At 41.2% G+C, this 14,893-nt stretch overlaps 1 protein-coding gene across 2 annotated transcripts in view; it reads right to left on the minus strand.

Moving 5' to 3' along the window:
• Window positions 1-14,893, minus strand: part of ZNF830 (zinc finger protein 830) — a 69,870-nt gene that overhangs the window by 13,934 nt on the left and 41,043 nt on the right. For both annotated transcript variants that reach the window (XM_029589880.1, XM_029589879.1), the window contains 4 exons: window positions 11,857-11,893; window positions 7,532-7,743; window positions 3,586-3,676; window positions 2,474-2,537 (listed from right to left, as the gene is read on the minus strand). In XM_029589880.1, the coding sequence (XP_029445740.1) occupies window positions 2,474-2,537; window positions 3,586-3,676; window positions 7,532-7,743; window positions 11,857-11,893 (404 nt within the window). The remainder of the gene's footprint in view (window positions 1-2,473; window positions 2,538-3,585; window positions 3,677-7,531; window positions 7,744-11,856; window positions 11,894-14,893) is intronic.

The following is a 14,893-nucleotide window of genomic DNA, read 5'->3' on the forward strand; positions in this document are numbered from 1 at the left end:
TGGAGTCAGTGACGGACGGTCACCCTGACCACGATTGCTCCTGGCCCTCCATGGTCAATGGCTCTTGTCCATGTTCATGACCCAACCAAGTTCCTGAAGCAGGGACCTGACCCTGCTGGTCACCTGGAAGCTCTTCTAATGACTTCGCCCAGATCAGCCAGTCTTCTAAGTAAGGGTGCACCAGGATCCCTTCTTTCCTCAGTGTCAGAGCAACAACCAACATAGTTTTGGAGAATGTTCTGGGGGCGGTTTCCAGGCCAAAGGGCATCGCCCGGAACTGATAATGGTGGCTCAGTACCACAAAGCATAGGAAATGCTGGTGGTCTTGACGGACTGGAATATAAAAGGTAGGCCTCCGAGAGGTCCAGGGATGTTAAGAACTCTCCCAGTTGTATGGCAATTATGACAGAGTGAAGAGTTTCCATGCAGAACTGAATTACCCACAGATGACAACTGATGCTCTTGAGATCCAGGATGGGGCGAAATGAACCCTCCTTGTGTATGATGAAATAGATGGAATAATGCCCCATATTTTCCTGGGTGTAGGTACTGGGGTTATAGCCCTCAAACTGAGAAGCCTTATCAACATGGATTCCACTGGTGATGATATGAACATGTCCCGAGGGATGCTGCGAAATTCTAGAGCGTATCCTTCTCGTATGATGTCCAGTACCATTTGTCCTACATGATCGCAACCCACCTCTGATAGAGAGATAGTCGGCCACCTATCTCCTTGGCCCATGGATGGATTGGACAAGCCCGAACAAGTTCCTCTTTTTGGTTGTCGGCTCCGAAAGAACCGAGACCCTTCCCGAGGGCCAAGATGTCTGAAATGATGAGTTTCTGTAGGGCTGGAAGCACTGGGAGCCCCAGCCCGAACCCTCATGGACTGAATCAGACCAAGGTTCATTGAGCCCAGCATCTTGTCTCTGACAGTGGTCAGTCCAAGTTACAAGTTCCTGACAGATGCCATAAAGTAGATCCAAGGATAGCAATAGCTTTCTTTAGTCTCCTTGGCTAATGATGTGTTAAGGGATATAAGAACATAAAAGGTGCTGTAGAAACAGTCTCCATAAGTAGTCATCCAATAGCAGGCAGTGTTTTTTGGTAATGAGACTAAATGAAGTTTGAAAAGAAAGATACCTAACAGTTTTTACTCTAGATAATGTTATGGACTGAATCACTATGAACTGGAACATTACTATCAGAAAGCAACACAATTCCATATATTTATTCTAATTAAGACAATATTGGTTCTAGCTCAAGAGGGATTACAAGCAAAATACATTTTCTGTAAGAAAAAATGTTTCACCTATTTCAGAAATTTTAAACTGCTTCAGAAAATCTTATTTTTGGATGATATTGTTCAGACACTGAACACAGGTAAAAAAAAGATGACAGGTAACAGGTTATATCAGGTTTATTTTCTGGCAAAAAAGGTTCACGAACATCTCTATTTTGTACTATCTTTTCCAGTTCCTTTCCTATCTTCCCTGCAACCTCCCCACACTCACTCCATCTCCAGACTCTCATGCTCCTCCCCCTAACCCAAAGATCCTGTTTCACTGCTGTCCCCTCCAATTCTCTCCTCCCCCAAAGACCTTGATCCCCCAGTGGTCCCTCCAGATCTCTTTAGATGTTTACAAAATGTGCATCTGTCTCCCTTCACTCTTATCCCTTTGCTTCTGGATGCCAGTTCCAACTTCCCTTCCATTTGATTGGCAGGGCTTCACAAAATCTACCAGCCCATGTTGCTGGCTCCTACCATTTCTCAATTGCTTCCTCTGGCTGTATCACAGGCAGAGAGCTAGGGGGAGCAGAGGAGTTAACCCGGGTAGGGAATTGAGATCTGTGTAGGATATGAGATCAGCAGATGCAGAAGACAACAGAGCCCCCGTAAAAGGTGCTGGCTTGCCCTCTTGACTGTTTCACCAGGAGGAAAAAAAAAGGCACTGGGCTGTGTTAAGCTGGTCTGTTATCTGTAACCTATTTCTGAAAATTAACTGTTCAATAAGACATCCTAAGATGTTATAGTCTCTGAAATCAGACAAAATGAAGGCTTTGAAGAATGGATGAATGCTCATTCCTTTCCTATGTCATATTATCTGCAATCATCTTGAACTGAAGCATTATCAGAGAAAACACATTAGTTCCATTCCACACATTTTCTCCAATTAGATTTAACTTTGGAATAAATGTAGATAGTTTCCATATCAATGGAAAGCCCTTGTGTTAGAAAAGAAAAAAAAAAAAGAAAAGAAAGTATGGTTTCTCTTGGCACATGAAGAAAATATTATGCAAAAAATTGTATTTCACAATCCTCCCAAATTCCTTTGATAGAGGCATATAAAACAGAACTTCTTAGCAATTGATCTCAAACTATTTTTTGTGATAGACAACCATCTACTTTAGCTTCAGCAAATTATTAAATCTGAAAATCTCCCATTAGCAAAACACTGAAAAAACGACCTGCCTTTGCATCCACTTCTGGATCATCAAAGAATCCTTCTGGTAAAGCTTCGGCTGTGTTTTCTTTCCTGAAATAATAGAATACTGTTTATAATACTTTTATTCAACTGTAGTTGCTTCAGTTCAGTGAACAGATCACAAAACTGAAGAATAAAGTTTAGAGAATTCTCAGCAGAACAGAAACAGATTGCAATGATAATGCAGTAGGCATTTTAGAAGTTATCAACCCTTCAAAAGAATCATTTCTATCCCTTAGATTCTGTAATAACTAGGGTGACATTTCAAGTCAAACATAAAAGGGCAGGCTCAAAAAGAGTTCTGAGATCTGATGAGATGATCTTGTAAAAATTCACATTCCTGTGCAGTCAGCTAGTGATCTCTGCTCACTTATCTAATGGCTCTTTCAATAAAAAGGACACTAGCTTAAATGAGGACCACCACAGATTTTCTCTTAAGAATTTTACTGTCTGTGAACATCGCAATCCCTGCTGCAGGCTAAGATTTTGGAAACAGCATGTTTTTAATTTCAATTCTTCTTTATAACATGGTATGATAAAGGGAACTTGGCTTCTCATATTACTACATGTGAATTATTCCTGCAGTGACATTAGAAGCCAAGTTTCCATTCTCACTGTTGGACTTAATTATAATTACATACTATATTTTAAAAATATGCAAAATGGTAACAAGAGCAGTCTGTAATATGGTTACATTGTCAATTCATGAGCAGCTTTATACATCATTTATCCTGGTCATCATTTTGCAGGCACTATTTCCCACATAGAGGGTTAGGTTGTTTTTTATTTTTGAAGCTTCGTTCTCTGAAAATACTGACCCAATGTTTCTAGTTTTCAAATTTGTTTGAAAGTCACATTTTCTTCCTGCATGCCAAATTTAGTGAAATTCCATCCCTTTTTGGTGTTATCGTTCCTGTGCATGGACTGACAAACAATCTGTCATATAATTCTAACATTCCATATGTTGGAAAATATAAAGATGACTATGGGTATGAGCCACACCCTCCTGCTGCTTACATGGTTGTAATAACAGAGTTTTGACTTATCCCTAGGCCCAACTTTGAGGGAAAACCTTTGATGAACATTTTGACTGACTTACCTTTCCACTGTCTTTTCTTGAATGTCCGCTTTCAATATTGACCCTGAATGAGTTACTAGAGGAGCTGGTGGAGTCTTGCTGTCAAAGAAATCTAACACACCACAAACAAAAATATCAATAAAATTTTTCTTTCCACCTCCAATGCTGGTTTCTTCTCTCCGCACACTTTAGCATATCCTTCTACAACTTGAGAGGCTCTGCTGGTACATTGCAGATAAGTCATCAAGGCTGTTTTTCCTTGATTTTATCTCTCATTGCTATACTAAAAGAATCAAGTTCTTATAATGATGGGGACAGGAAGTTTCTTTTGGAACTGCACCTGTCAGAGCACTGTGCCATTAGCAGGAATCATCCCTGTAGTACATGCTTGCTCTCCCTCATTACTATGACTCTGAGCTTAGTCACAGGCTCGCACATCAAGCACAAACACTACACATTTCAAATACAGAGTTCTAGTGGCCTTATTGGTCCTGAAAAAAAATTGCAATACATGTCTGACCATCATAAAAATGATTCTATAATGGAGGAGGACAAGAGCTTTTCAGGATACAGAAGTTCTTTCCTCGGCACTCTTCTTATGGAAATCTTTATCTATGGAGAACTCTTACATTGGCACAATAAAAGCTCACAAAGACATTTTTTTTTATTTATATTCTGCATTTTGCACTTTTTTTCAGCGTTTCTAGAAAAATGCAATAACTGAGATGAAGGTGCACTGGGAGAAAACGTGAAAAGCATATATTAGTCAGTAGTTCTCTGATAAACAGTCATCGCAAGCTGTATTATTAGCTAGTGAAAGATGTGATCATTTAAGCATCTTAAAGCAAATAATCCGTACCAAAAATGCTTTCAGCTAACTCAGATATGCATAGTTTCTGGTTATAAGCCTATGAATAAAAAAAAAGGACTCATTCTTTATTCTTTGCACTTGCTGCGTAGCTCTCACATTCTCCCAGTCCAAATAGTTATGGGATTTACACAAAAGCTGCTTAAAAGATGGAAACTGGAGAGCATCCAAAACGAGAGAAGGAATTCAAATACATTTCTAACATGGGTTCAACCAATAGCCGAGAGGCAGCACTGCATAGTATCATGCAAGAGAGCTGGGTATGATTCCTAGACTTGACTTCTGTTCCTTGAGCAGGGTTGGAGCTGGTAGAAATTTATGAACAGTAATTATAGCTTCTCCAAAAGAGGAAGTACAGTTATTGCAAAATGACGACACCTACTGGCCAAGCTCAAGATGCATATGTACCCTCTGTAGCTTCTGCCCAAAAGGACTATTGCTGCAATGACTTAATTATAGATATTGAGGGATTCTATAAAATGGGGAGAACCCTATCATAAGAAAAGTAATGGAGAAATCACTTACCTGATAATTTCGTTTTCCTTAGTGTAGACAGATGGACTCAGGACCAATGGGTATAGTGTAACAGGAGTACACTATAACCATTGGTCCTGAGTCCATCTGCTACATGCTAGGAAAATTATTTGTCCTATCACTACACATTTAAGATAAATAATACATAGCATGATTCAGTATCAATATCCACAGTCAAAAAGGTTTTCAGTCCAGGGCAAACAACCAGGATAGGAACATATCCTCTAAGGTACATTGTGATGCCATGTGAGTGGTCTTAGGCTTTAGAAAAATGCTTTATTCGCAGTGCAGAAAAACAATATCAGATACCTGCTTACCTCAGCAACATATCAAGACTTCCAACATTCACAGTCTTGGCAATATATTTACCTTCCTCTACTCTAAGGCCTCCCTGTTCTCTCATGGGACTGCTTTCTTAATTCCCAGCTCATTGAAATGCCTTGGGAGCAGGATTCTCTTCTGGGCTGTGTTTTAAGGCAGACCAGGCTAAAATATCTGGATCTGATCTTTTAAGGAGATCTTCATATACACTACTATACATTAGCTTGACCTTCCCAGGTTGAGTGCCTGCTGCTACCAGGGGGTTACCTCCCTGCAAAGGGAATAGACTTCTAGATTTCCTCTGGCTACTCGATGCTTTACCTCTTTCTTCATTATGAATAAGAAAGAAGTTGGATTATGTCCCTTGGACCCAGGGACTGTCTTCCTGTCTACCATCTAATCCTGGACAGACCTGATTGGCTTATCTTCCCCTTGAGTACTCCTGAAACTATTCAGGTTAGTCTCCCCATCCCCTCCTGGAAGAGTTACAGGATCATGGACTATTTGGGGAACCTACTCTACCCCAAAGTGGAACTCCATCCATAGAGTTCTAAATACTGGAGCTAATTGAGTTTTCTCTTCCAGCGTTGCCGTCGTGGTCTGAGCACCTTAGGCTCCCTGTATAGGTTTGGCTTTTCTAACAGGAAGGCATTTGGGAGAGATGGCTCATAGTCTGAACTGGTTGAGCAAGGTGTAAGCTGGGTCCAGAGAGGTGCAAACTCTGTATAATCACATCCCAGAACCATGGGGTAATGGAGCTTGGGAAGTAATCTGCTATGCTGATCTGTCCAGCTGGGCTAGTCAGTAGGACCTAGCTGGTCAGGTATTGTTCACTGATTACTATGTACACAGGTAAGACACACCCTTCTCATGTCTGATCTGTAATATCTGTACTAGCTCCCTCTCGATGACAGTTTTTACACCTCCAAGTCCACCAGAGTTTACATGGAAGAGCTGTCAACTCCACTGGAATCAAAGTTTGTGAACTATTTCTGGTCAGGTTTCTCAAAGTTACAAACATGTGGCACCCTGCCATTAACATCTAAAGGGTCAACACTTGCTTGAGAACAGTTGTTCTCAAGCAAGGTCCACAGTTCTACTTTAGCTGTGGGAAGAAGAACAGTTGTTCTTCTTCCCACAGCTAAAGTAGAACTGTGGACCTGGATCCTGTGACTGGTATGTTGCTTTTGGACATCCCGCTTTCCCTAGTGGTGGTTTCTCAGGCAGCCTGGGGCATCTTGGCACAGAGTGTGTCTGATGCTAAGATCAGCTTCTAAGGCTGCCATGATAGTAACCTTTGGGTGCTGGCACACCCACTGTTGGATTCTGCTCTAAGCGGCATACACAACTACTACCACCATACGTAATGGCATGTGAGTAGTCAGAAAGGGCCGGAAGATGGCACAGTCTAGACTCCAGCCTTTCTCCACAGAAAAATAGTTTATTCACAGTGCAACAAAGCAATAACAGTAAATGCCTGCTTACCTCAGCAGCATAAATCAAGACTTTCAAGATTCACAGTCTTGGCAGGATATCTGCCTTCCTCTACTCCTGGGCCTGGCTCTCTCAATCCCCTGGTCAGCAAAATGTCCTGGAACCAGGGTTCTCTTCTAGGCTATATCTTAAGGTAGACCAGGGCTTCCCAAACCTGTCCTGGGGACCCCACAGCCAGTCGGGTTTTCAGGATATCCACAATGAATATGCATATCATGGAGACTTGCTATATGCAAATGTATTTCATGCATATTTATTGTGGATATCCTGAAAACCAGACTGGCTGTGGGGTCCCCAGGATAGGTTTGGTAAGCCCTGCGGTAGATCATGCTAAATGTCTGGTACTGGTCTTTTAAACGAGTCTTGATATACACCTCTCTATATACATAAATATCTAATTTAGGTCTAGATTTTTCATTCCGCTGTAAATATAGCAGAATTAAGAGCTGCGGTCAGAAAAGGGGTAGGGGAGTGAAAGTGTGCAGCTGGCTGCATCATGGTGGTGCGTTTTTGCCCGCTGCACACCATCACACTCATAGCACCACTGCAAAAGGTGGTATTTCCAGTGCTTCTGCCGACCTGTGTGCTACTGGGCCCAAAATTTGGTTAACCCCCTCCCCTTTCCCTCACTTAAAATTTTACCATTACAATGCGGTCATTATCACATGTGATAAGGCCCTAACACATGCGATAACGGCCCATCACGTTTTGAAAATGACCCTATTTGTATCTTGTATAGCTCAGCATTACCTGGAGGTAAAGAATTATCTGTTATCTGTGCAGGTGAAGGAATGTCTGTTGCTTTCTGTACTACAGAGGACACAGTAGGATTGCTAGACATTCCATCTTCCTCCTCCCCCTCTTCCTCTTCATCATAATCCCCTGCCAATAGGCCTGGACCCTTAGAAGGGAGCGCTTTTTGGGATGCTTCTCCTGCTTTCTCAAAAAAGTCTGCTGGCAACCTAGGATAAAGTCATAAAGCATGCTTAGGTCAATAAGCCAATGAAAGTGTATAGAGAAACATCATAAAATTTTAACATAGCTGAAAACCTGCATCATTCTGCAGAAATGCCTGCTATACACAGTTTCTCTTCATCAGTTCCCTATAAAAGTAAAAAGTTACATGACAGTCAAATATTACTACTGCAAATTTTAGAAGTACTAATCTGAAAAGTTCAGTATGAAAATGAATTGTATATGTTAAAAAATGTTGTAGTAATACTTTAATTGGTTAAAAGGCCTGAAGAGCAATTTTAATCACAAAATAAAGGATATGTTCAAGGTAAAAAATGCCTACTTGAGTGAATGATTAACAGCTCACTAGCAGTCTTACCTGAACTATGAGGGCCCTAGTGCTACTAGGAGCATTCTTTTTTTTTTTTCAATTGCTTATTAAATACATTTTTATAATCCAGTCAAAAATAATCAATTGGATAAGCTTTAGAATCCAAGCAAATAGTAAATAAAATACACCCACCCCCCCAAAAAAATAATGAAGCTCATGTCTACAATAAAGGGGAATCATATGAAGTCTTAACTATAAACACACTATAAAACCCAAGCCTGGAAGGAAAAGAAAAACATCCTGTATAGGCTATACAAACCAGAACTTCTTGGAAGCTGAGAATCTCACTAACATGTTTTATCCACAAGAAACTTTTCAAGATGTGGAGAATCATAAACAATACATTTACACTGTTGGAAGACAATAATATATTTACATGGTTATTTCAAATGAAAAGTGACCCCCAAGTGCTAAAACCCAAGACTTCAAAACCAAAAATGTCTTCCTTCTTTCTTGTGTACTATAAGTCACATCTGGAAAAATATTTATACCACCACCATAAAAAAAAAAGCATATTTCTATTCTGAAAATATAATTTAATTACCAAGTCTCTATCCAGATCTAGCACAAAACTTGCAATCAAGGTTTTCTCTCTCACAACCACTTCCTGTGAAGACTAAAAATCCAGTAAGATCCATTTCTCTTGACTATTCCAACAATTCACATTCCCCTTCTTGCATCCAGATACATCACTTAACATCAGGTAAGAAGTATATTTTAGTTAAATGAGGCATTTGCTGAGTGGTAATTTTTAAGTTCTCGAGAAGATACTTCTTAAAGTTCTCATAAGGAGAAATAGTCCTCAAACTAAGAAAATTTATTAACCTCAAAGCTTATTATCTAACAATTTTCCAAACAAACATGTCTTAAGTACAAATTGTCTTTCAATAGCACCTCCTTTGTACTCAAAACCTAATAATTTGAGAACAAATAGAGCTTGACTGAGCTGCCTGTTGGAGATTCATCTTATTCCTGAACCATAGCTGCTTACGATATAAATGTGCAAACACTGGAAACAGAGCCCGAAAGCAACTCCTCCGTTCTTACCAAAGACAACCCCAATTCTTCCAAACAGATAAATTTAGCCAATGATAAAATCTGAACCAACTTCGCCCAGAAAGGGAGACCGGGACAGGAATGGGAGCGTTCAAGGCTGCTCTCCCAACTTCTTCCACCCACAGCAGCTCTTCAGAAGGCAGAGATCCCAAAAAGCATACTCCTCGTAAAGAGCCCGGATCTTCTTGCAGCCTCAGGGGCCAATGCAAGCCTCCACCATCACTTCAGAGGATGAATACAGACTTCCCATCCAGGAAAAAAACCTGAAGCAACTGTGATGGGTTGCAAACCTCCAGAATCAGGGAGAGGTTGGTATTTCCAAAAGAGAAAATAACTGAAAAGTCCAGATAGTCTCTGGAATTAAATGTAGTCTAAGCCCAGGTGTCCTTCTGGTATCAGTTGGAGTTGAGGCCAGACAGATCAGCATTTTACCCTTGTGATTTTTCTCCATAATTTCAAAGTTATTCTAAAGATATTACAGGATAAAAAAGGAACACGAGAGCCAGAACAGCAGCATCTTCCTAGGTGGACACCATCTTGAATTCCTAGGAAACATCCATTTTGTACCATCAATAGCAAAGCCATCAGTGTTGCTAGCATGAACCAGCCCATGAATGCTCCCAGCAGCAGTAAAGTTTCACATTCAGATAAAATTAAGAACTGCTAGGATTTCATATTTGTTGTCCGAAAGATGAAACTGCCTGCCTGGACAAGGAGACTTCATTCAATCTCATAGGAAATTCACTATGTACTTGAAAAAGAACTAAATGGGCAACAATGACAAATGGGCATGAACCATAAAAGGAAAGATAGATGGGAAGGTGAAATTATGGAACGTGTGTCATCCAGACATCTGGAGTCTAGCCCAATGGCTCAGTGGCAGTACCCCCTGTGCTATGATGCAGGAGACTCAGGTTGGATTCTGGAGTTTGGGTCTTGCTTCTCAGATAGGCAAGATATAGGGATCTGTGGAAGCAGCTTTCACAGCTCCTGGGTGTCAAACAGTCACTGCATAAACAATGATACCTAATCACTAGTTTCAGGATACCTGTATACCAGGAGCCAAAGCGAACCCCTATCTGTGACTACTGTTCAAAAATCGTCACTGCAATGGCTGAACTAGATGGGAATGAAGAAATGGTTAAAAATAAAGGGGAAATCCTACGTACCTATGAATGAAGGAAACTAGATAGACAAACTGCTTATACAATCACAGACAAGTAACATATCACAGTTCACCCCAAAAAAGCATTTAATAAATAGCAAAATCCATAATGGCCATAAAAAAGTCTGAAAGAAACAGGGGACAAGCGAAAACCCTGATAGCATTTCGCACGCAACCACACATTTTAAGGTTCACAGGTCATTTGCCAACCTCTGCTGCATGTCTATATATACCAGGAGTAGGCAACTCCAGTCCTAAAGTGCCACAAACAGGTCCGGTTTTCAGGATATCCACAATGAATATATATGAGATAGATTTGCATACAATGGAGGCAATGCATGCAAAAATACTTCATACATATTCATGGCAGATATCCTGAAAACCAGACCTGATTTTTTTCCACTCCAAAATAAAACAGTGCAATAGCATAAATTTGCATGATTTTTGCAAAACTGTTCTACAACCGAATTTTGATATTTATTAAAGGCTTTTTAGGAGTAAGCCTCTTTAACCTTCTTTCTGACTGTAGCTCAGTTCGCCATTGCCCAAGTATCAGCGATTTGTCTGCCAGAACTACAAATGAGACTCACTGTGCCATTGCTTAGCAGAGGTTGGGTTCCAAATGAGCAGGAAGAAATTGCCAGGCTGAAAAGAATCCATATCCTGGTACTATATGAACAAAACTGCTCAGTAAACAAGAAACATGCAAATAAAAAGGTTAAACATTAAAAAGGAAACATGGGTTCCCTCTCTCTACCTAAAACGTCCCCTTCCTAAATGCCTGCTCTGTGGTTTTACAGGAAAATTCTTAGCATGAATGGAAGATTTCTCTCAGTTTTTTTCCTGGTTTAAGGAGATTTAACTTTCATTGCTAGGATATCACAGCTGAGCATATCAGAGTCTTAGAAGCCTTATTACTTGATCACCAGTGGGCCGCTGTCATTGCATCACTGTACATGAATTAAACAGCAAAAATGTGCTTAAGTTAAGCCAGTTTTCTAAGCGGACTTCTAAGCAAAAGTTAAATTTGAGCATTATCCCCCCCCCCCCCCAAAAAAAAAAAAAAACAACCTACTCGCTCACATTTACACCTGCTAAAATTACACACAATCATCTTTGGAAATTTTACATGCATATGTTTTCAAATCAAAAATTGTGTAAGGGTAACCCCCCCCCCCCCCCGGAAACATCTTCCCAGTCCCAGTAAACTAATGCGCAGAAATGCATTTGAAAATTACCCTCCAAATGGACAGCAAAAAACGATAAGGAAGCACCGTGAATGGAGAGGGGCCCCAGGGTCACAGAGATGTGTTCAAGCCAGCTAACTGTAATGCACTGGCAGTCAGTGGGCTGGAAAGCAGGTTTCCTGGGCGCAAAACGTCCAGTCAGTAAGAGGGAGCAAAAGCTGAGGCTGCTGCTAAGGACCTACACAAAGCAGAAAATGTTGCTCCAGTTTATATTCTGAGTTTAGAATGAGGGAGCAGACTACATTCAACACAAATTACTTACCCAGACACTGGGGTCAGCGGCCGTTCACCAGAAACTGCTGTAAAAATCAATATGAAAACCAATCACTTAAGTGGCAATCAAGAAAGCTCCCATTCTGAAATATAAAGACAGAGGGATCATTTTCTGGTTAGGGCAGTACACACAGCAGGTTTAATTTCCATTTCTAAAACCCTAAAGAGTTCTTGTAGACAGTAAGCCTGAGCTTAAGACACTTAAACAAGAATTAAGGGCCAAAGAAAAGAAATGGCGCAAGGATCCCACCCCCACTCTGCTAGCATCTTATAAACACACTCACCACTCCTACAGAAACACCATCATTAAAACAAAACAAAACAAAAAAATTACTACGCCCTCAAAATCCACAACTACTAATAAAGCTCTGGAATTTGTTGCCAGAGGATGTGGTTAGTGCAGTTAGTGTAACTGGGTTCAAAAAAAAGGTTTGGATAAGTTCTTGGATGAGAAGTCCATTGTAAAAAGTGTTAAATAATGAAATTCGGAGAGCCCAGAACAGAAGCGGACTTAACCAAAGCCTCTCAGTTCTTAGAGGCAAAGCCTAGACATACTTGGGAACTTGGCAGAAATAAAAACTGTGCAGAACTGTCTCATGTGGACAACCATTCACTAATGTCTAGGCTGCAATTTAAAAAGTTTGAATGGTATTTTAACCAGATGTTAGAAGGTAGCACTCTACCATAGTGCAACAAATAAAACTCCAAGATCCACTTATTTTAAAGTTTTGCATGGGAATACATTGTGAGTGCATTTCTAACCTAGTATGGGCACATGTTCACGCCTCCCACCAGCCCTTCCCTCCCTCCCACATTCTCCTCCTCCTCCCCTTCCCCTCCTACCCTCTCTCTCTGTGCTTGCTATAGTTCTCTTTTTGTCCTATCAGGCCTGGAGATGCAGCCTGTTCTTGCTGAGCCCTCATCAATCACCTTATCCACCAAAAAATATCCACTTGCTCCAAGTGAATGCATTTTTAAAAGCCTACCCATAGGATATAAAGGAGCTGCAAAATTGCAGCAATGCTCTCACAGATTTTTGGAAGCCTCAAGCGGCAGTGAAAATATTCAAGCCCAAAGGCCAGGTGAATGAAAGGAATGTTTGACTAAAGTGATTAGGTGCTTGTGGACATCTCTGATTATGGCAGGACAGATGTTAATGAAACATCTATAGGAGCTTCTCCTCCTGCAAAAGCCAAATAGCTTTTCTCTGATTGTTCCAATCTCTTTTAAATATATGATTTTACAACAATTGCTTTTCACTTTCTATATATTTTTTTAAAATACTTACCTTCCAGAGGACAAAAAATTTGGATAAAAATCAAGCCCATATTATATAGATATTATCCCATCAGAGCTGGTACACATTTTCCAGTCAATAAGCAGGCTGAATTAGCCATGCTGTCTGGGACATCTCTTCTGGGTGGCTCAAGGTGCAAACTTCTCTCAAGATATAAAGTAGAGTTGCTTACCTGTAACAGGTGTTTTCCCAGGACAGCAGGATGTAGTCCTCACATGTGGGTGACAACACTGGACGGAGCCGTATCACGGAAAACTTTTCTGTCAAAGTTTCTAGAACTTTTGACTGGCACACTGAGCATGCCCAGCATGCCGTAATCCCTGTAGCCACAGGGTCTCCCTTCAGTCTTGTTTGTAGCAAAAGATGCGAGCGAAAAATAAAATAAAATGTTTTGGACCCAACTCCGCGGGGGTGGCGGGTGGGTTTTGTGAGGACTACCATCCTGCTGTCCTGGGAGAAGGCCTGGGAGAACATCTGTTACAGGTAAGAAACTCTGCTTTCTCCCAGGACAAGCAGGATGGTAGTCCTCACATGTGAGTGATTAGCAAGCTACAGGCTGACTCATATTTGTTTGGACCAACAGTTGTGCAACAGGCACAACTGGTGTACTGCTGGGAAAAATGAGGCAGCCTGAAAATCACAGGAGATGGATGTGGAAGGAGTTGGGATTATACTGGAAATAAGTTCTTCAAGACGGATTGGCCAAAGGCGAGAGTTGACGTCCTTCTTTGTCTAGGCAGTAATGTGCTGCAAATGTGTGAAGAGAGCTCCATGCTGCAGCTTTGCAGATCTCGGCAATCGGTACTGAACGATCGTGTGCTACTGAGGTTGCCATGGCTCTTACCAAATGCGCCTTCACTCGTCCCTGAAGAGGAAGGCCTGCTTTTTCATAGAAGAATTCGATACAGTTTGCTAGCCGGTTGGAGAGAGTTTGTTTGCCCACTGCAACTCCTGGTTTTTGTCAAAAGAAACAGAGTTGGACGGATTTCCTATGGACTGCAGTGCGGTCTAAGTAAAATGCAAGAACACGTTTACAATCGAAAACTCTCTCACCCTGGTGAGAGTGAGGCCTTGGGAAAAAAAGTGGGTAGGACTATAGACTGATTCAAGTGGAAGTCAGTAACCACCTTGGGAAGGAATTTAGGGTGAGTACGGAGGACCACTCGGTCATGTAGGAACCTTGTATAGGGTGAGTATGTGACAAGTGCTTGTAACTCACTAACCCTTCGAGCGGATGTAATGGCTACTAGGAAGAGAACTTTCCATGTAAGAAATTTAACATCGCAGGAGTGCAAAGGTTCAAACAGGGAGTGCATGAACCTTGTAAGTACCATTCAGTGACTGGTGGCCATAGAGGGGGCTTAAGTTGTGATAGACCTCTCAAACTCACAAGGAGTTGTGCTGTTACCGGAGCATCCCCAACTCCCTTGTGGTACGCTGAGATGGCACTCAGTTGTACCCTCACCGAAAAAGTCTGGAGACCAGAGTCTGAAAGGTGCCAGAGATAGTCTAATAGAGATGAAGTGGAGCAACAAAAAGGGGTCAATACCGTTTTGCGTGCACCATATGGTAAATCTATTCCACTTAGGATGTTCGTATGGAAGGCTTTCGTGAGGCTACAAGCACTTGAGAGACATCAGTTGAAAGGTTGAGCAGTTGGAGGATCAATCTTTTAATATCCAGGCTGTGAGGGATAGGGTCTGAAGGTTCAGATGGCGTACATGCCTTG

Source organism: Rhinatrema bivittatum, chromosome 2 (assembly GCF_901001135.1).
Source record: "Rhinatrema bivittatum chromosome 2, aRhiBiv1.1, whole genome shotgun sequence".
Lineage (NCBI taxonomy): Eukaryota > Metazoa > Chordata > Amphibia > Gymnophiona > Rhinatrematidae > Rhinatrema > Rhinatrema bivittatum.